This window comes from Canis lupus, chromosome 30 (genome assembly GCF_011100685.1).
Source record: "Canis lupus familiaris isolate Mischka breed German Shepherd chromosome 30, alternate assembly UU_Cfam_GSD_1.0, whole genome shotgun sequence".
In the NCBI taxonomy this organism is placed as follows: domain Eukaryota; kingdom Metazoa; phylum Chordata; class Mammalia; order Carnivora; family Canidae; genus Canis; species Canis lupus.
Genome location: NC_049251.1, coordinates 30,860,379 through 30,882,298, shown reverse-complemented (window position 1 = coordinate 30,882,298; position 21,920 = coordinate 30,860,379). Strand labels below are relative to the sequence as shown.

Sequence of the window (21,920 nt, the reverse complement as noted above, 5' to 3'; positions counted from 1 at the left end):
ATATGACGCTTCATTTCAGCCTTCTCTCGTAAGCCACTCATTGCCAGACGTTTCTCTTTAAGCCTTTAATTTATAGCATGTTTGTTCAGTTTTGCTTCATTAATTAATGTTCTTCCCAGGCCCCCATGCCAGAGTCTTTGTGTAATGCTGTCTTACAGTAAGCAGGTGCTTTTATCCTTAATGAACAATTTCCTGGAAAATACTGAAATAAACAACAAAGAATCAGGCCAGGAACACAATGAATCTGGGAGTTGTGTGCCATTCTGTAGATTAAACCTGGAAGATGCGGAACATTTTTTTTTTTTTTTTTTTTTTATTAATCTGCTACAGTGCTGTGTTCGTGGTTCCTTCCTTGGGGAGGGTGTGTGGGTGCTGAAGTTCTGGAAGGCAAATGAGCTTCCTGCTCCTCCAGGAAACCAGAGTTCAGAGGAACTGTTTTTTAACACAAACGCATGCAGCTGTGGAGATGATTGTCAGATGCAGCGCAAGCCAGAAGCGCAGCCAAATTGGCCTCTGGTTCCAGACTTGGAATCCTCTGGAGCTTAGGCTGTGGGTCAGCAGGGCCTGGGCTGAGCCAGACTGCCACCTTCTTGAAATAAATCTTCTTTTAAATCTTTTTCTTTTTTAAGATTTTATTGATTGATTGATGAGAGATACAGAGAGAGGCAGAGGCATAGGCAGAGGGAGAGATAGGCTCCCCACAGGGACTCGAACCCAGGACCCCGGGATCTCCATGAGCCAAAGGCAGGATGCTCAACTACTGAGCCACCCAGGCATCCCTTGCAATTCCTCTTCTGTCCTCTCTCCTTTCTGGCAAACTTTCTCCACCCCAAGGGGGCAGCTCTCGGGCCAGGGACCCTAATAAGGACTCATTCTCTCTGTGTGCAGACCCCACCCCCACGCCCCAGCAAGAGGGCAGTGACCACATTTTACCCAGCATTTTGTTGTTTGCAGGCCTTCTTACAACCCATACCTCTTTGGCTTCTCCTGACCCTCTGAGTAGGTTTTCTTAGTGTTCCTGCTTTGCAGAGGAGGAAGCTGGGACTCCCGGAGGTTAAGTGACCTATCCAAGGTCACATAGTTGGTAAGAGACGGAGGTGGGATGAGGACCCAGGAACCGATTACGATTCCAGGGCTCCAGGTTATCGTTACCTTTGGAGGAGCAAGCCCGCGTGGGTAGCGTGGGTAGCGGGGCCTGAGCAAGCCCTGGAGGGAGGTGAAGTGCCCCAGGCCGACCTGCCCAGGCTGTGAGCCAGAATTCATCAGTGTCGCGAACAAAGGACTGCAATAAATTTCTTTTAAATTCTGAATACCTGATTCATTTATTATACTGAATACAGCTGACAGAATCATACATTATCCTTCCATTTTTCTGTGTCGGCAGATCATTTTGGGTCTTTGAAACGGCATAATGTTTTTAATCACGGCACGGATACAATCACAGCATGGACACATGCCATACGATTGTAAAGGCAATTTTGCCCCAGCTTGATGGCTCCAAGGGCTGCCTGCAGAGCCCCGGAAAGTGGCCTGTGTCCCTAGGGGTAGCAGGCTCGGGCTTGATGAATCCCTGTTCTCTGGGAAAAGGCATCCCAAGGGGCAGTGGAGGAGAATCCGGACCCGCAGGAAGGTGGGCTGGGCGGGGGGGGGGGGGGGGGGGGGGGTACTGCCTTCTTGGTTCCCAAAACGAAGATGGCTTTATTGAGGTTTTTCAATTTTAAAATTGAAGCCAGCTCATCATAGAAAATGTAACCATCCAGAAAAGTATAGAGAAGAAAGTAAGTCACCTAAAATGTCATCACCCAGATATCTTTGTTAACACATCCTTCCGGACATCCTTCTATCTCGCTTGCTCTCAATACGCACACCGCACACACGCACGCTGCATTTTATATAGACGTGATTATGATGTGCATGCTCTTTTGTAACCTGTGTTTTTCATATATTAATACATCAGGGTTATCTTTCCATGTTGATGAACATATGTACGTTATCTTAAAATATCTTTGCATCTCTGATTATAGTGATAATGTTTCTCGTAAGAAACACTGATGTAACAATAAAAATAATGACTTAGAAGCACAAGTCCTATGATACTGCTTCCTTCCCCTCCAGCCCCCGTGAAAGATGATCACTCTTAATGCTCTAGAGGATAGGCTTCCATATTTTTTCCGCACATCAATATTTTAATGTTTGCTTAGTATTTTGTTACGTAGACGTGCTGGAGTTTATTTAGCAAGGGCCCTACTGATTTAGGCGTCTGGATTGTTTCAGTGCTACAACAAACATCTCTTTATTAAGAGATGATGCAACGAACGTTCTTTTTTTTCATAGTTGACTTTTATTTAAGTTGAATTTAAAATTAAATTTACTGTTAACAATTTTTAAAATATTTTATTTATTTATTTATTTATTTATTTATTTATTTATTTATTTATTTAAAAGATTTTATTTTTATTCACGAGAGACACAGAATGAGAGAGAGAGAGGCAGAGACATAGGCAGAGACAGAAGCAGGCTCCCTACAGGGAGCCCGATGTGGGACTCGATCCGGGGACTCCAGGATCACACCCTGGGCTGAAGGAAGGCGCTAAGCCGCTGAGCCACCCAGGGATCCCAAAATATTTTATTTAAATTCAATTTGCCAATGGATAGTATAACACCCAGTGGTCATCTCATCACGTGCCCTCCTTAGTGCCCGTCACCCAGTTACTCCATCCTTCCACCCACCTCCCCTTCTGCAATCCCTTGTTTGTTTTCCAGAGTCAGCAGTCTCTTATGGTTTGTCTTCCTCTCTAATTTTTCCCCACTCAGTTTCCCTCCTTTCCCTTATGGGGCAACAAACATTCTTGAGCCTGTGATCCAGGCCAATTTCTTTCTTTCTTTTTTTTTAAACAGTTCTTTTTTTTAAGATTTTATTTATTTAATCATGACAGACAGACAGAGAGGCAGAGACACAGGCAGAGGGAGAAGCAGGCTCCCTGCAGGGAGCCCGACATGGGACTCAATCCCGGGTCTCCAGGATCACACCCCAGGCTGAAGGTGGCGCTAAACTGCTGGGCCATTGGGGCTGCTGCTGGCCAATTTCTTATTAAAAAAAAAAAATTGCAAAGTAGAATGCTAGGTTAAAGATACACATTAAAAACATGTTGTTATACATTGTCAAGTTGCTTTACAGAACACACTGATTCATGTTTCTATTACAAATGCATAAGCATAGACATCTTCAGGCTTTGGGACAGTTGGTATTTGGCTTCAGAATCTTCTGGCCTAGATATAGGTGGAAGGTTCCAGAAGGAAACCTAGAGAGGTGCCCTAGTCTGATGCCCATGTCTGTGGGCTGCACAGCCAGGTCCTCCTGTTTAGTCCCTGCCTGGGGAGAGGTAGCCCCCAAGATGTGAGGGGGCAGCGTGTACCCTGATATGGGTTCTGAGGAATGCACAGCGAGGAGTGGGAAGTAAGGTCACAGGCATCACAGTGCTGCTGATCTCTGCATTCCCAGTCCTCCCTAGGGACTATTGCTCTTTCATCCTGCCCATGTAGTCAAAAGAGGAAAAGGAGACTCGTAGCAGTGAAAGGAGCTCTCTGGGACCCCGGATTAGACTCCAGTTCTCCTACTTGCTCTGTCTCTTTGCTTGGGGAGATGGGGCAAGCCCCAGGTTGGGAATGGGGTAAGAAAGAAGAAGAGGGGAAGGGCAGGGAAGGGAGACACGTTGTAGGTGAGCTTCTAGAGCTCCAAGGGTCCAGGAGATGGTGCAGTCTGACCCTAGCCTTTGGGATAAGCAGAGAGTGAAGCTCCGAGAGGGAAAGCAACCTTTCTCTGGTCACACAGGCAAGTTAGTGACCTTCAGAGGCAGAGGGGAAGGATGGGGTCTGTGGAAAGCTGAGTTGCTCTTGAGCAGAGCTGGTATTTAGGAGGGAAGACCCCAGTAGGACGTGTTGCCCTGAGTCCTGGGCAGCCGGGCTGTTCTCTCTTCAGAACACGCAGTGCTGGGATCCCTGGGTGGCGCAGTGGTTTGGCGCCTGCCTTTGGCCCAGGGCGTGATCCTGGAGACCCAGGATCGAATCCCAAGTCGGGCTCCCGGTGCATGGAGCCTGCTTCTCCCTCTGCCTATGTCTCTGCCTCTCTCTCTCTCTCTCTCTCTGTGACTATCATAAATAAATAAATAAAAATTAAAAAAAATTAAAAAAAAAAAAAAGAAAGAACACGCAGTGCTAATCAAGAGTGGATTCAGAGGCCACAGGAATGGAGATGGGTCAGAGTCAACGTGGGAGGCACCTGCAGGGATGTTAAGCATCGATTTCCTGCAAAGGTCTGTGATATCCTATCACACTTGCCTGAGGCTTCCTGCCAGGGAAAGGCCTCATTGCTCTGAATTAAGCCACATCCTGGGTCCACGGCCCTCTCATGGCCATTCCCACGCACCCCTCCAGCAGGTGTTTGGGGGTTTGGGGGCCAGGCCTGCCTGAGTCATCTTTGTGTCCACAGTGACTGGCAAGTGTTCAATAAATGTATGCTGTGTGGATGAAACATGAGACCTATCCTGATAAGTGTACAGTGAAGACTGAGCCAGTAGTCACCAAATATATATAACCAAGCAGAGGATTTTTCCCATCTATATATATTTTTTTTTTATCCTCCAGCTCCTTAGAAATTCCAGAAGTCAGAATTAGAGGGTTGGAAGGATCTCTGAGGAGGGGGAATGTGGGTTGAGAGGAAATGAATATTTTATTGGGTATCCCCTACGCGCCAGATGCTGGGCTTGGCCAAGTGCTCTACCTGCTAACTCACTGAATATCCTAACAGCCCTGTGAAGTCACTGGTGCCCGCTGTGGCCCATGTGAAACACCCATCTACCTGCCACACCCTAAGGCAGGTAGATGATTTATCCAGGTTGTGCAGCCTGTAAGATGGAGTCAGGATTCGAATAATGTCAGTCCGGCTTCACTATTCCTTTTGCGTGAGCATCATGTGACTTTGAACCAGTCCCCTGGGGACCATTTCCCCTCTCGTGGGATGAGGCGTTGGACTATTGAGGCTTCCAGGCCCCGGTGCCAGTCCTGACACTGTGTGACTTATCCCATCTGTCATCCTCACCTCAGCCCAGGTGTGACACTTGACCTTCCAAGGGTGGTGATTCCCCAGCACTTTGTCCCTTAGCCTCCTTCCTATCCAGGCACTGCCGCTTACATCCTGTAGGCTGAGAAATGTTTGTTGTTCTGAGTGGGCAAGGACGGGACTCATCTCCACGGGGGTGTATGGCCCCGAGTGACTGACTTATCTTTGGGGGTGTATGGACAGATCCATGATTTCATGCTGGGGCGTGTGCACCTCCCACGGTTCTGAGAACCCTGAAGCCCTGGGAGGGGCGGGGGAGGGAAGCAGAGCAGGCCCGGGGATGCTGGGCCCGGAGTGGCAGGAGGCCTCCGGGCTGGCCAGGCCAGCTGAGCGTGCGCTGATTTGCAGAGAAATGCGAAGATGGAGATAATTGCTTTGTGAGAAGTGGAATGGCCTAAGAACACCGATAAGTTTTCTCCCTTCATCTTTGGAGAGGCAGGAGGCTGAGGAGGCACTTGCTGCCTGTTGGAGGATGTTGAGGATCTGGAATGCAGAGGCTGCACAGTGGGGAAGGAAGGGGGGTGCTTTACTGGCCTAGCAGTTTCTATCCCCCCTTCCCCCCTCCCTGGGAATATGCCAAGATTTCTCTCTGAGCCTGGCTCATGCAAGGGCCACTTGGTCTGTAGGGCTTGAGGGCGTAGGGGTCGGGTCAGTCTTTTGACCCTGATTTATGGATACTGCAGACCTCCATGGTGCCATTTTTAGCATTTGCAGCCCAAGGCTTCCCAGGCAAGGTAAAAGCAGAATTTATCAAGTGCAGAGCCCAGACTTGGAAGAGGACGTTTACCATGTCTCTGGAGGTGACTCCGATCCCTTCTGATTTATCCCAGTGGGCAGGCACCTGGCAGCGCCTCCACGGTGGCACTGGGGATTTCTGCTGGCTCCTGCTGTCAGGGAATCACTCTTTTAGAGATTAAGAGCTGTGGATTTATTTTGAAAACTTTTTTTCTTTTTAAGTGCAGAGAGATTAGAAAGCGTTAGACATAAACCCGGCCCCTGGTGGGATTGCTGGAGGGCAGGAGGCTTCATCAAGGCAGAGGGTGAAGCCTCTTAATTATGGGGCTGATAGCAGCTCTGCTTTTCATCTCACATTAATCAGACCCAGCAAGGCCAGTAAACAGAGAGGGGCCTGGGGACTGGGAGCCAGCTCAGAGATCAGTGGTCAGAGTAAGGGGAAGGCCTGCCAGACGGGATGATAACCTTGGCTTTTGCCCCTTTGAGTGCAAACTTGTTTTGTTTTGTTTTGTTTTATTCAGAAAAAAATAGAGAAGTGTGTGTGTTTGTGTGTGTGTGTTCTATAAATAGAAGATAGAAATCTCTCTCTCTCTCTCTATACCCACATGCTGGGAGGGATGTGAGGCGTTTGCTTTATCAGTCCCAGTTTGGGGCTTGCTTCTGCGGCTCCCCGAGCCTGAAAGCGCCTTTTCATGAGGTGCTTGGAACACATCAGTCCCCAGTTGCAGCTTGCACTATTGAGTAGGCTTCAATGCCCGCCTTGTGCTTGTCCCCCGAGCAGATGTACCCGGCGCTGGTGGGGTGGCCCAGGCGGGAGTCTTTGAATCACTCTCAGGATGTCACCGTGCTCACTGTATCTGTCACCAACAGACTGATGTCTCCGCGGGGCAGTGTTAACGCAGCGTGGAATGCCCCATGCAGGATGACCTGCTGTTGGGACAGATCTTCGGTGGCCTCTGGCAGGCCAGACACAAGCACAGTGGCAGAGCCTAAGGCTGGGGATGGCTGAGAGGTGGGGGGAGGCGCTTGGCTGTAGAGTCAATAATCGGTTGATGAGGGGTATTGAGCGCCCCTCCACCGTGCAGGCAGTGCTCTGGGTGCTGGGGACAGCAGTGAACACAACAGGCCCAAATCTCTGCTCTCGTGATGTGTGTGCTAGTAGTGTGGTACCAAGGGAGGGAAAGTGATGTGCACGTTCTAAGGCCCAGAGGGAAGAGCTGAGGCCACATCTAGATGGTTTATATAGAAAAGGAGCAATTTCCAAAGCTAGTCACAACTGTTCAACCATGTAGGACAATGCGTTCGTGGCACCTGTGTGTCCCTCCCCACCCAGGGCTTATGAGTGACAGGCATCACTCATCGCTCACAGCATACTTTCCCACTCGACCTGTTTCTCAGCCAAACAGCTACTACCGATGCTGCCCAGTGTTGTGCAAGTGGGAACCTCTCAGGGCCCACAAAATAGTGCCTGACCTCCGCCACGCCTGCTGCCAGTGCAGATTTGTTGGGAAAGAAGGGCTCCCCGCAGGATATGGGGGTAGGCAGAGAGCAGGTTCCAGGCGCGTGGACTAGGCTCCTGTAGCCAAGATTTGGGCCCAGTCAGGAGGACGAGGCAGGTGGTGGAAGTGAAGCAGGTGGGGGAAGGTTTTTGCACAGATGAACGGTGAGGTCTAACGACTGACCCCAGGGCAGAGGCCATCTGTTTGTCTGCCCTCTGCCCCAGTTTTATGCATCTTGGCTGGTGTGAGCATCAGGCCAGGTGTGAGCTGTCACCAGAGATCAGGCTGGACTCTACAGATGCTGGTGATGGCCGCAGAAGATGCCAGCAGAAGGCCTGGGCCTCCAGAGGATGCTGCGGTCTCTAAGGTCTGCCCGGCCTGCAGGGCCCACCCAGGCAAGAACAAGTTCTGGCTGCTGGAAGGGGGGATCCTTTGCTGTGGTGTCAGTGTCTCTTGAGTTATCCAGCGGCAGGTCCCCTTATCACCACGTGCCAGGCACAGAAGGCCCTCAAGTGTTAGAACAAACAAATGAATACAAAACTCCAAGGATGCCTACCGACAGGACCAGGGCTTCCTTCACACGGGACCTTGACAGAGGGGAGCAGAGTGTTCCAAACCGGTACCCTGAGGACCTCTCCTTCTGGAAAGAGTTCTTTGGAAAACAGTGGATCAAACAAAGTACAAACAGGTTTCTTTCCTTTGGGTCTTCTCAGAGCCTAAGGTATGGTCAGATAACACTGGAATATTTAAAATGCGGAAATAAGCACACGCAGCATTTCCTGAACTAATTCGCTCGTGGAAGTCTTTGGGAGATTTCTATCAATATCTCATGGGACTAGCGTTGCACAGAACCTGATTTTGGAAAATGCTTCCCAGCGTTGCCCATGTGGCCAGCCCCTGCTCTGCAGTGCAAACCCTCTTCTGCCTCCAACACCACCTACACATTCCTGCCTCCGTGTGCTTGCTTATGCTGTTCCTGCTCCCCAGATGCCCTTTCTCTGCCTGCCCCCTTTCCCTGCTCTGTCCCTCTTACATCCCATCTACTCCACAGAGTCTCCACGAGCCCCCCCTGGGGGACTTCACCGCTTGCTGGTGGTGGTCCAGGCGTGCTCGGCTGATCAGTGCAGCCTGGGGCAGGGGTGCAGGTGGATCACACCTTGCGGGCAGGCGTGAGGGCTCACCTCCAATCACCTTCTCTCCCCTGCAGTCTGTGGCCTGGTTCATCAGGTGGGAAGCAGCCATACCCCACTGCCAGGAAGGAAATGTCCCCATGCCTGCAACTTCACTTCCGTTCTCTGCTCCTTAATATGCAGGGAGCATGGACCAGAGGGAGGGGAACCAACTGATCTATTTACATGTTCTCTTTCTCTGAAGTGAAACCAGGGGCATTTTCTTATTTAATTATTAATGCCCTAAATCAGATGGTGCCCGATACGTTAACCTCTGTCACTCCGAATAGAGTCGGCCTAATAACCACAGTGGCGGCATCATTGATTTTCCCTCAGTCATCTCGTGAGCATATGTCTTTGGGATCCATCCTCTGAGCGAGAGCCCAGGGAAGCCCCACTCTGGTTCATGGCCAGGAGTCCCTGCCCCCATGGGGGGGGGGACTCCTTTCTGGTCGCTCTTCACTTAGCCTCAGTGAATTGTCTGAGACAAGTAGAAATACTTTTTCTAAAATTGGTTCCCGAAAGGAGCTGACTAGCTTGGCCTGGGACTGGACCCAACCTTTGAGGCGTTTCTGCGGCACGTGGGAAAGACGGAGTACACAGGCTGGAAAAGCTGGCAGCGTGGGATGGGAAGTGGAAAGCACTGGGCCATGCGGCCCAGGCTATAAGCTACATGCGTGCAGCGTGCCTGGCACCCAGTAGGTGCCATGCCCAGCAGGGGAGCCTGAGCTGGACCTCGAGTTGATGGTACCTGGACATGCAAAGTTGACAACAGTGATGGGGTGTTGAGGGCAAGGGGGGGGGGGCAGTGTGAACAAAGAGCAGGAGAGACCAGTCTGGGCTGGAGGAGGAAGTGTGGGTGATAACGTTGCATCTTTAAGACTAGGCCAGGTTCCAAGAAAGTCTGAAGGGCTGAGGGAGTCTGAGGGGGGCCTTCCACCCTCAGGCTGGGCATCCTTCTTCCTTGCTCCCCTCCCACACTTCCACAGAGGCAGATGTAATCGCAGATGGGGGACCATGTGGCGGCTGGTGGCAGGGCTGTTCCAGGCTTGGGGGTGAATGTCCCCTGCTCTGCTGGCCTTAACATGACCGCATGGACAGAGGTGTGAGGTCGCCTGGCTGCCCGTGTCCCTGTGCCCCCTGTCACTCCCCTTCCTGTGTGCTTATCCAAACACTTGTCCCCCTCCCCCTCTCTGCACCTAGCACCCAGGTGTCTCACTGCCAGTGGGCATCAGCCAAACTGTCCTGTCCAGATCTGACTCCAAGAGAAGAGGTTTTCATGAAGATTTTAAAAGATCTCCCATATTCTAGCAAGGATCTGAGGTTGCCTCCATCTCCCACCCCTCTCCTGTCACCGTGGATCTTTCCTGTAATCCAGGCAGCTTCATCCTTTGATGCTTGAAGCTTCTGAAATTTGAAGATGAGGTTTGGGGGGGTGGTTGGCTCGGGAGATGAGAGGAGTGGTGGAGTTAGTGAGACTGGGGCCATAGAGGGAACCAGAAAGGGGCAACCTCTCCTGCGGGCATTGTGATGCTGTGCCTTTCAAAGCACTGTGTCTCTTCCTTTATTTCTTTATTTCTTTGATGGCTGATCTGCCCAAATTCCACCTGGAAGATGATGCTCATCCTACACTTGATTTTCCCCAAAACTTAATGCCCTGTCTGGGAAGGCTCCTTCTTATCCAGGCTGTGGCTTCTCTTCTGGGAGGGGGATGAGCTGAATTGTCCTGCAGCCCTAGAGCTGTGTGTGCTCCAGGCTGTGCCCTGCCCCCTGTGGGCCCCTTAGGCTTCCAGGGACTTGGGGGGAGGGGCAGGCTGATGGTGGTGAGTGGGGAGGGGAGATGAGGGGCTATGACCTGCATCCTCCTGGACTTTGCTGAGTGGAAACACCAGAATTGCTTTTCTCTTTCCGAACTGATTTTCAGAATTTGTTTAGCCAGATTATTTTCAGATCTCAAAGCAGAAAAACCTCATTAATCATTAATTTGGACCCCTACAGTTATACAGAATTTGTGACAATTTGTTTATCTTTGAAGGAGCTGTTAAGAAAGAATTTGGTGAGGAAATTACTGGGGACTAGGAGGAGAGTATTTAACCTTTCACGAAGATGGGGGCTCTATTTAGCTTCCCTCCCGGTACAGATGGGGGTATGAGTGACGTGCATGTCACTCTTGTCTGTCCCTGAATGGTGCGAGTCCTTTCTTGTTGGCAAGCTCAGGGCCAATGGACTGGATGCTCAACCATTTCAAGCGTAGGGACCCCTTTCCAATGTCAAAATATTTTCTATACCATCCCTGCCCCCCAGTTCTTAGAAGTTGCATTTTTTTTTTTTTTTAGCGTGGCAGATTGAGAAGAAAAGCTACTCTGAATTCAGTAAAGCTTTTAAGCAAATCACGATAGCATCTGTGTATACATGAAAAATAGTGCTATCTTTCTGAGTCACGGTGTTCATTCATTCTATAGCTGCTGTTTGAGCACGTATGAATTCCAAATCCCCTAGGCTAGATCCCCCCCCCCACCCCGTATCCCCCCCCCCCCACAGGTGGGAACCCTCGCTCTAGGACCACAAGGTCCTGGAGTGCCAGGGCTGGAAAGAGCCTAGGGGGTCAATGCTGCTATACCCACCTTAATGATTCTCTACCTCTATGAAGAGCCCTTTGTTGGGGACCTTTTAGGGGACTAAGGGGACGTATCCCTGTGTAGGCTCATTTGACACCTGCCATACGCCATAACTTCAGGGGCCTGAATCAAACGCTACAACCTGCTTCCTGCAAGCCCCCCAGCAGCCCTTCATTCCTCAGTGGGAGTGACATGAGTGATGTGTGCGTCAAGCTAGGGGGCGGGGGTCAGTGACTGATAGCCCATAGCAGCAAGAGAGGCAAGGCCTGGGAGAGTTTTCCCAGCTCAGCTTCCCCAGGGGCCACTCCAGACACCTTTCTTTTCTTTCTTTGTTGCAAGAAGGAGTCCGGGTGGGGAGACCTGGACATGCAAAAGCAGATCAAAGATGAAGGGGAGGGGACAGAGGGGAGACACTGCATTAAGGCCAGGACTTCTTGGTCCCAGTGTGAGCTCAGGGGCCTGAGGACATCCTGATCTTAAAGCCAAAAGTCATGCATATGGGCATTTTTCTGGGGAAGATTCCTTGAACTTTCATTAGATTCTCTCTCTCTCTCTCTCTTTTTTTTTTTTTTTTAAGATTTTTATTTATTTGAGAGAGAGAGAGCCAGGGAAAGCACAAGCAGTGGAAGCAGCAGGTAGAGGGAGAAGGAGAAGCAGGCTCACAGCTGAGCAGGGAGCCCCAGGCGGGGCTCAGTCCCTCCCAGGACCCTGCAATCAAGAGCTGAGCTGAAGGCAGATAGAGGCTTTAACCGACTGAGCCACCCAGGCGCCCCCCTTTCATTAGATTCTCCAGGCAGTCTGCAAGCCAAAAAACTTACAGAAGCCCCGGCCCGGAATATCATCTTTTCCCTGACTCAGGCTTCCCACTCCTCGGTTACTCAGAACTGGTGAAGTGTAGTCAAAGCCTGCAAGTGTGAAATATCAAATGCTCATTACATGACGTCGAGGGCAGACTTAGTCTGTTTAGCAAGTCTGTTTTGCTGCTTCGTGTGAGAAGTTTCGGTGGTGAACAGATGCCCAGGAAACCGGTCTGATTAATGAAGCTGCTTCTTTGCCCCCCACCCCCCACCCCCCCACAGGGCCCAGGATGGCACTCTCAGTGACAGAGCTCCTTGTCTTCTCCCTCCTGCAAACTGCCTTGTCCCTGAACCCTGAGGACCCCAACGTGTGCAGCCACTGGGAGAGGTAAGATGTGGGTCTCAGAAGGCCGGGCCCTCCCTGGGGGGCCTCCCCCTGGGCTTGGTACTGTTGGGACAGCAGCTGCGTCAGGAGGCACAGAGCTGTCCTCCGTGGGCGTGCAGTATGGCTGGGGACACAGCACAGGCGCCGAGAGCCGGGCCCCAGCTGTGTAGATTCTGACTCTCAGGGCTGTGGGAGCTCCAGGTGGAGGGCCTTGACTTGGGGTAGCTGGCAATGAACCCTTGTCCCTCCCTGCCTTTGCCCTTCCCAGCCATTTTACAGATGAAGAAGTAGAGGCACAGAGGGGCTCGATGCCCGTGCACAGCCAGGCAGGGTGCAGCGAGTGACTGCGGTCCAGTTGGGTTACTCTCCAATACCGTGTCGCCTTTCCTGGTCTCCTGGGACTGGCAGTGGTGCAGCAGCTCACTTGTGCAGCCAGCAGCCAGTCCCAAGGAGGGTGGGTCAGGGGATTCTGCTGCTTCTGGCTCGTGGGGTGGGAGGCCTACCCGGGGAAGAGTGGCCCAGGGCCTCTGCAGAAGAGCTGGCTGCCTTCTGGCTGCAGCGCTAGGTCCGTGGGGAATGGGCCAGGGCCCTGCAGACAGCCTGACTTTGAAGTACAAGGTTAAAGTATTGATTTTGGTGAGCAGAAAGATAGTGACCAGAGATCCAATCAGGAAAAACCAAATTAAACTCTGGAATTGATTGGCTGTGCTGACCAGGACGACTCTGCCACTTAGATGTTAATAAATCAAATGAATAAAATTAAGATGAGGGCCCAGTTGGGGAGGCAGATGGTAGAGACAGGGGAGGGGGGCTGTCCAGGCTCCGTGCGTGCGAGGGTGAATGTCCCAGCCCTACGACGGGCAGCACCAGGTCCCAGAGGGCTGGGCTGGGCAAATAGAGGACCTCTGCCCATACTGGCATGATCACTGGTGACTGGGCACTCGATGGGAGGCCCTATAGGGTCGAGGCTGGAGCAGAAGGCAGTGCTACAGTGTGTACCTCTCAGGTGAGGTGGGAAGAACACGAGATCTGTAATGAGAAGACCTTGGATCATTCCAGTCTGGATCTTGCCACCTGCTAGCTGTAATGATTCAGGGGAAGTCTCTGAACCACTTTGAGTTTGCTTCTACCTCTGTAAAGTGGGAAGAATAATTACCCTGGCCTCACAGGCTTGTTAGAGGATCAGGGTACCAGTTTCACTGAAAGGGCTTTCAGGACTGTAAGGGTCAATTACTGTCTTTTCTTGTTGATACCTCTGGCTTTGCAGGAACTGCTTCTCACAGACTAATGCCCATCAGGCTCACTGGAGGCGTGGATGAGAAACAGAGTCTCCTGGGTCCTAGCCCCAGAGACTCCGATTCTGTAGGTCTGGGGTAGAGCCTGGGAACATGCATTTTTCATAAGCTTCCGGAACGACTCTGTGGTTACTCAGGCCCCTTGCCCCTTCTGGTCTTGGTGCACTTAAACCTTTATTTCCCAGGAGGTGAGAGAGCTGTCAGGTGACGTTGCATATTATTAGTCCCTGGTTTGTAGACTCCAGCTTCGGCAGCCTCGTCCCGGCTGAGACACACTTGCTTCCTGCCCCTGGCTTTGCTGTATCCCCACCTCTAGAATACCCCCTCCCTGTCCGCCTTGCTCTGCCTTCCCCAGGTCCTCCCACCGGGCCTCTCCTCCAAGGAGCCTTCCCTGATGGCAGAGCTCATCCTCACTTCCCTCTTCTCGGGGCCCCCCACTACGGATCACTCTGAACAGTGGATCAGTTTAAACACAAAGCAAATTCTCTAATTTTTGAAACCTCCCCAACATCAGTGAATTTGGAATGTGAAAGCACTTTGAGCTGAGCCCGCACTGAGCTGGCTGTCAGCCGAGGCGATCATTCAATGGGAGGACCAGGACCGAGCCTATAACTAAGGTGAAGTCCGGGCCCTCCCCAGGGCTTCTCTAGTCCCTAGGGAGGAGGCCTTGCAGGCGGTGCCCCATGACATGGCGTGTCTTCTTCTGGGCTTGCCCACCTGAGCTCCCCTGCCGATGACACGTGGACAGATTTAGTCTGTGTCTTTGCAGAAACACGCCCTGGTCCCCAGAGACCGCTTAGGGAGAATTTCTCAGCTGGATTAGTGCTTTTGGCGGGTTTCTTGTTAATTATGTCCCCTCCACCATAAAACCCAGTGGAGAGACCTCCCCTGGCTAATAAAGCCCAGCTCTACAAGATTAATCTGGTCCCTCATTAGCATGTTGGCAAATGAGCATGTTAAGCTGCCCAGCCATGAAACTGGGGGCACCCACTTCATCTCGGAGACTTGGAGTGGAAACAAGGTCTCGTTTCCAGACTCGGTTGGCCCTGTGCACCCCTGCAGAGCCGGGACCTGCCCTGGTGACACTCTCTCGCCCCTCTGTCGGGCTGATGCCCTTTCTCTGAGCACCCACTGTCTCTGGTAGGACTGGAAGGGGTGCTTGCACCCCCACCCTGAGTGCTTAACAAAGGTGGGGAGTCGGTTCTGTGTGTTGGTCTTTCTCCTCCCCCTCTGCCACCATGTTCAGGGAGTTCATCTCAGTGCCTAGCACAGGAGGTGACCCACGGTAGTCACATAATAGTGGTGGCCAGCATCTATTAGACGCTGTGCATCCATTAACAACTTTCCATGCGTTATCTTGTGTTGAGAATTTTACGCATCTTCTCTTGCTTTATCTTCCCACCACCCTGAGAGGTGGACACTCTTATTGCCTGGCTGGATCCTCAACAATGACTATGTGAATATTTGTTGTGGATTTACAGGTGAGGAAAAGGAAGCTTCCATGAATTAAGTAACATGTCCAAGGATGTGCCACTGACAGGTGACAGGGTTCAAATGCGACCCAGAGCTCATGCACTCTCAGCCATTTATTCTCCTGACCTAAAGGGGGGTATTCAGGAGCCATGTGCGAGCTTAGGGTCATGGAATCTGAGAGTTGGAAGGAGCCTGTGGGAAGCCTGGGGTGGTTGTTGAGCTGCCTCAGTGTCCCCAAGCCTGGAGATAGAACCAGATTTGGCCCATGTCTGCATAGCTGTGTGCCTCTGACACATCTCCATTGTGCTGGCTGGTAGAGGCTGAGCAGGGACCCTCCTTACATCCTCAGTGCTTCAAAGAGCCAGAATTTTCCAGCACCCTGAGTCCCTGTGCCTTGCTGACTGCTCCTAGGCCCTCTTTCTGAATTCCAGATCTTTGACCTTTTGGGCATCAGAGAGCCTGCTGTGGACCCACTCAGGGAGCTGGCCTGCCCAGCCCCCTTGCAAGCAAACCAACAGTTTCCTCAGGCGAAGCAGACGGGCTTTTATAGCCTGGATCTGGCCATCTGGCCCAGGTCAGTGAGCCGTCTGGGGGGAAACAGTGAGGAATACCAGCCTACATAAAAATGAATTCCTGATGTCTCAGCTGGGGCCCTCTCCCAGCCTGCATAGCAAGTGTGAATCTTTCCTTCAGCATCCGGGCTTGACCGCCTTTTCATACAGCTCCTGCTGGGGGCAGGCAGGTAGAAAGGCTTATGGGTTAAGGCTGAGATGTTCCTCCCCGTGACTTCCACCCACTGTTCAGGTTTACAGCCAACAGGCAGTATAACAAAATACTACTTCGATTAGGAGGTCTGGGGCATGTACTTGATGTTTCCCCAGCTTTGCTGGAGGGAGAAGAGAGCAGGAGGTAACTGAGTGACCTTGAGGAAGTCTCTTATTCTTTCTTTTCTTCACTGTCCTTGTCTGTAAAATGAGGATAGCCATGCCACCTACCTTACAAGATTGTGAGGATTAAAATGGCTTAAAACACTTAATGCAGGGCACTCAATAAATATTAGCAGTTACTGGTATCGGCTGTGGGGTCCTGGACAGTCTTCTTCTCTCTGTGCCTTCGTTTCTTCAACTATAACATGGGACCACTTACTTCATAGAATTGCTACAAGGATCAGCTTCCATGCCTGTACTTTGAAAACAGTAAAGATCCGAACAAAAAATAAATTAAAAAAAAAAAAAAGATCCAAACAAAATATTTTAAAACTTGTTGGCTCTGCCTTCTAGAGCCTTATAGAATAAACCTAATTTCTCCTTTACTCATTCTCTGAGAAATGAACAAATGAACTAGAATTTCAGAAAATGAGCTGGGCCACAGGGCAGTAAGGGATATGTCTTGGATCCAACCTGGGGCCCTCCAACCTGAATGTGGAGGGCATCCAGGGCATGAGGAGGATGAGGGGCAGGGGGAGGTTGGAGCCCCCAGACACTTGCCTGTGGGCCCGGCTCCGCTGGGGAAGGAGAGCCCATCTTGCATATCAGCTCAGCCTCACACTCACTGACCATAGCTTCCACCTCCTGTCTGGTTCTCAGCTATGCCGTGACCGTCCAGGAATCATACGCACACCCCTTTGACCAGATCTACTACACGCGATGCACAGACATCCTGAACTGGTTCAAGTGCACCAGGCATCGGTGAGTACCTCTCTCGGGTGATGGGGCAGGGGGAATGTACTGGGTCCTTGGAGCTTGCCTTTGTGCCGGTCAGTAAAAGGCCCCTGGAACAGCTCTAAGCCGTGCACTGCTTGTATCTTCTCGGGGCTCAGTTTTCACACTGAGTATCTGAGATGCTCTGCTGAGGGCTTCTTTCTGGCCAGAGAAGCTTATGGGCAGGCCAGGCCAGAAAGTGCTAGAGAATTACTTCCCTTGGGGGCATCCCTCACCCAGTGAGAGATGGGGAGTTGGTGGATAAATCCCCCAGCTCCCTCACCCTTAGGATAGAGGGGAGAACTCTGAGGAACATTCTGCACATATCCTGGCATATCTTGACTTGGCCACCTTTTATCCCTGTCTCTTTCCCCGCCTCCCCTCCCAGTGCTTCCTTAGATTACCTCCTGAAGAAATTGCTTTTCCTTGAATCTTTGCCTCAGGGTCAGCTGGGGGAAATCCAACCTAAGACAGATCCCTCAGAGCAGACATAGCCCCCTGCCAGGGCATCTGACTTGGGGAACTGAGCACACGGTAGAATTGGATGCCCTCTTGGCACCTTGCAGGCTGCCCATAGGAAGCACTCAATCTTTTTTTTCTTTTTTTAAAGATCTTGTTTATTTATTTGACAGAACCAGAGAGCACAAGTGGGGGAGGGGCAGAGGGAGAAGGAGAAGGAGATCCCCTGCTTCAGCCTGGGGTCATGACCTGAGCCGAACGCAGATACTTAACTGGCTGAGCCACCCAGACACCTGGAAACACTCAAACTAAATGGCTACATGTGGGTCTCTCTTGCTCTCTTGTCCGCGGCCCTCCTGCAGATCATGCTAGTCTCTCATGTCACTGGGGGAGGGAGGAGGGAAGGAAGAGAGAATACATTTTATTGGGTGACCTGGGCAAGTTGCTTTATTTGGGGATTCCCAGTGTACTCATCAAACATACAATGACCCTTGCCCTACCTACACAGGGCCCAGTGAGGTCAGGGATGCGAAAATGCTTTGAAAAGTGCAGGGAAAGAGAGAAAAGTGAGCTATTAGATCTGGGCAAAGTGGCACTATTATTTGAGGGGTGGAAACCAGCAGATGAAGGGTTAAGTGAGTGCATATCAGGAAGGACACCTGTTAGGCCTCTTTCCTAGTTGGCGAACATCTGTGTTGGTTCCAGATATCTCTGGCTTCCTCCTTGTGGACCTAGTCCCTCTTTGTGGTTTATGTCTGAATCACAGCAGGTAGTATTGTGGATAGGGAAACTTGCTCTATGCAGAAGAGGCAAAGTCCTAGTTTTCTTCGGGGTTTTGGTCATAAGTTGCTGTGAGTGTTGACATAATAGCTGCTTTAAAATCCTTATTTCCAATTCTAACGTCTGGGCCACTTCCGTGTGGTCCTCATTCGTTGTCTTTTCTTTTATATAAGCAGTATTTTCTAGTTGCTTCGTGTGTCTAGTAATTTTTAATTGTGTTCTGGGCACTGTGAACGGCAGAGATTGTAGAAAATGAAATCGGTTACGTTCCTCCCGAGAACGTTGATGTGTTGTTGTTGTTGTTTCAGCAGTCAGCTAACCTGGCTACATTCAATTTCCAGACTCTGCAAGTTCAATATTTTTTAGCCTTAGCTAGACTGCATGAGTCCTGCCCTCCACACCCACTATTCAGGGGCCAGGAGTTTGGGCAGAGATTTTACAAAGATTATGGGGCTTCCTCTCAGCGGCCGTCTTTTCTGGGGTTTCAATGTTCACTTTCAAGTTGCTGGATTCACTCTGGTCTTGTCTTGTGGTCCTTCAAACCAGTCAGGCTGTGTGTTTTCTATCTGGATTTTAGCCACCTGGAACATGGCAGATTGGGGCCTGCCCTTGAACTAACCTCGCCCCATGCCATTTCCTTCTTTGAGCGTCTCTTTCTCTCCAGTACCCACCTTTGTTCTCTCCCTAGTGCCTTCTGGTAGTTGTTTTTTATATTTCCCCCAGGTTGTATAATTGTAGGATCTTTGGTCAAATAGGAGCTACTCCGCCATGACTGCAACCCCTCCCCCTAGCCCTTGACTGTGACATGAGGAGGTGGGAGCAAATACCTCCTTCCAACTTCCTTAGCTGGGCCAACTTAGCTGCCTGTGGCCCCAGTCAAAGATGGAGGCAGAAATAAAAGTCCTCCTCCCTCCATGAGCTCTGTCAGGCCCTGTGCCAGAGCCAAGTTTGCTTTGAGGTGTGGCTTTGTTGGGTACCCAGAGGCCGGGGCTGCCATCCATCAGCACGGGGCGGGGTGGGCAGGAGGGGGGGAAGGTGAGTGAGTGGCTGCTTATTAAAATAGGCTGCATTCCTGGAACATGAATTATTTTGCTAAATTATTGAGTTGCCTTGCAGCTTTCCTGCTGACCTGGGGTATGTGTGCTGACAGCCACACCATCAGTCTGCTTCAGGGTGGAATGGTTTGTTTAAATGCAGCACCCCTTTCCTGACAGCCTGGCCACTGGTCTCTTCCCTCTCCTGCTCCCCACCCCAGCACTGGGAGCAAGTGAGGTTGGGACAGCCAGAAGCAGTGGGAGACAGCTCTCTCCTGGGAGGCTTTGGTGGTGCCGAGGCCACTTCTCCACTGGAAGGGCTGGGGGATAAGTCAGTGGGGTGGGACGACTGGGTTGAGATGAACTTTGAGCTGAACCTGACTCTTTCTCTGAGAGGCTTATGCCACCCCCGAAATCGCCAGGAGCTGCTTTCCTGTGCCAGGGAACTAGCTTCACTTTGAGGCTGGCTCACTTTTCATTACGGGCTTTTGACAAAGTAGAATGACCTTAGTTTACGACATTCCCAAATATCACAGATTTCCCTGGAGCCCTGCACTGTCATTTGTCATAAAGTAAGGGCTTTAAGGACTAGAGGACTGGCCCAGCCTGTGCTATGGGACTCCCTTCCCACGTTGGCCTAACCCTCCGTGGAAAGCAGGTGGTAGGCATCTCCCATGTCTGGACCCTGTTACTCTGCCCCTTGAGGAGGGGTCAGCAGGGCAGGCTCCCTTGGGGTGTGGGTGGGGATGTGAAGGAGCTCTGGCTTCAAAGCCTGAGGACTTGGCGTTGAGTCCTAGACACACATCATGACCTTGGGAAGTTACTTCCTCCCTCTGTCCTTTAATGGCCACTTCAATCTCTTCCATTTGACCCTAGTGTGGGGAAGAGGCTTTGTCTACCAAAACCCCATTTTGACTTCCTCCTAAGGACTCGGTCCTCCCACCACTCATTTACCTGGTCTTCCTCCGTCGCTATGGCCATCCTATATGGCCAGCCACCCACCCTATGGGAACTGGCACAGAGCTCGAGGTTAAGCCTGGTGGCACTGAGATAAGAGTGACTTGGGTTAGAATCCTGACTCCGAAACCGATTCATTGTGTGACCTTTTGCGAGTCATTAACTTCTCTGAATATCAGTTTTCTTATCCATAAAACAGAAGGAGGTACATAAAATAAGAATAAAAACTCTAAAAATAAAATAAAGATAACACAGCAGTGCTACCTGCCTCAGATAGAGAATGGAATGAGGTTTTGCCTATAAATCCCTCTGGCACAGGATGAAGTGTCAATACCTGTGTCAGCAGAAGGGCCACACTCCAGGTCTCTGACTCCCTGTCCAGAGCTTCTTCTGCTACCTGGGATTTGGCTTCTTCCTCTGCAGAGCCAGGGAGTCAGTTCTGAGCCTTCCTGAGCATGGCATGCGAAGCTCTTGTCCAGGACCTGTTATTTGTGGTGTGAGGGGGGGTTCATCTGCTGTCTGGGACTGAGTGAGACTCAGAGGGCTCTTTGCTGACTCTGTTTCAGTTCTCCAGCTGGGTGGACCAGTTCCCTGGGGGTCATGAGCAATCTGCTTGTTCAGGTGGTAGCCATGGCAGAGATGCTCTCAGGGCCCAACTCCAGTCCAGTTACCCCTGGGTCTGGAGGTTTTAAGGAAAAGCCCCTGGTTACCTTCCATGATCACACCAGAAAGTATCTTCCACAACCCTTCTCAATATCATGCTAAAGAGTCTGGGGAAAGTCAGCAGGTGTAGCAAACACCATGTCAGGAATACATCCTGCATCACAGTGGCCCAGATGCAGCCATAGATTTTTCTTTATTGTGTTCCTTCATATTCGAAGCCGCCATGCATTTTAAAGTAATTATTGAATGGCATCCTCAATATAGCTTAACACAAATATCATTCTAACAGGAGTGATTGATTTTCAATACTTTCAAGTGGCTTTCTCCCTTGTGCCTTAGGATCAGTTATAAGACGGCGTATCGGCGTGGCCTCCGGACCATGTACCGGCGCAGGTCCCAGTGCTGCCCTGGCTACTATGAGAATGGAGACTTCTGCATACGTACGTAGGAGCTGCCTCTCTTTTAGCTTCACTGGGGCTGGGAGGTGAGGGGAAGGAACCAAGGGGAAGGGATGTAGGGGAGATAGGGCTGTTATCCAGGCCCTGGGCAGCAGGCCTTGGCTTACCTGAGGGCTCCAGAAGCCACTGCCTGCTGCCAGCTCTGGGAGGATCATGAGTCTGGTACAAACACATTAGCACAGATTTGTCCATCATATTGATCTCCTAAGAGGGTGAGTAGACACAGGTCAGTTCTAGCCCCTGAGGGTCAAGAGAGAAGTGGACACTTTTGGAGAGTGCTCTGAGGAGCAGTGGGGAAGAAGGACTGAGTGTCTGGCACAGATCTGAAGGGCTCAGAAAGCTTTGCTGGATGCAAGGAGACATGAATGGTGAAATGGGTGGCAAGATGGAGGGGGGTGGATGGATGCAGAGAGGGTGGAAGGGAGGAAGGAAGGCAGCCTGGATCGTTGGACAGCAAGACCATAGTACCTAGAAGGAGGATGGCAAGAATTTGATAGATCACAAGGGGCCAGTTCTAGGAAATGGGAGCATTTCCAGAAAGGATCAGGAGATACTGAGGACAAGGTGGGTGCATAAAAGACACATGCAACCTTCTTCCCTATTTGTCAGCCAGTGGCTTAGAAAACAGAAGCCGTAGTATCCCCAGAGAGACTCTGAGATGGGAGGGCAGTGCTGTACGGTGGGAGATAGATACCCAGGAGTCTGCAGATCTGGGCTCTGATCCCAACTTCCCAGGGATGTGCCTTTGGGCAAGTCACTTAAGCTCTCAGAGAGAATGG

At 51.0% G+C, this 21,920-nt stretch overlaps 1 protein-coding gene across 5 annotated transcripts in view; it reads left to right on the top strand.

Annotated features, from left to right (window-relative positions):
* Positions 1-21,920, top strand: part of MEGF11 (multiple EGF like domains 11) — a 344,798-nt gene that overhangs the window by 111,002 nt on the left and 211,876 nt on the right. For all 5 annotated transcript variants that reach the window (XR_005381792.1, XM_038580760.1, XM_038580759.1 and 2 more), the window contains exons 3-5: positions 12,220-12,325; positions 16,677-16,778; positions 21,023-21,123. Coding sequence is in view for 4 of the 5 variants with exons in the window: in XM_038580760.1 (XP_038436688.1) it covers positions 12,228-12,325; positions 16,677-16,778; positions 21,023-21,123 (301 nt within the window). In the remaining variant the exon portion in view is untranslated. The remainder of the gene's footprint in view (positions 1-12,219; positions 12,326-16,676; positions 16,779-21,022; positions 21,124-21,920) is intronic.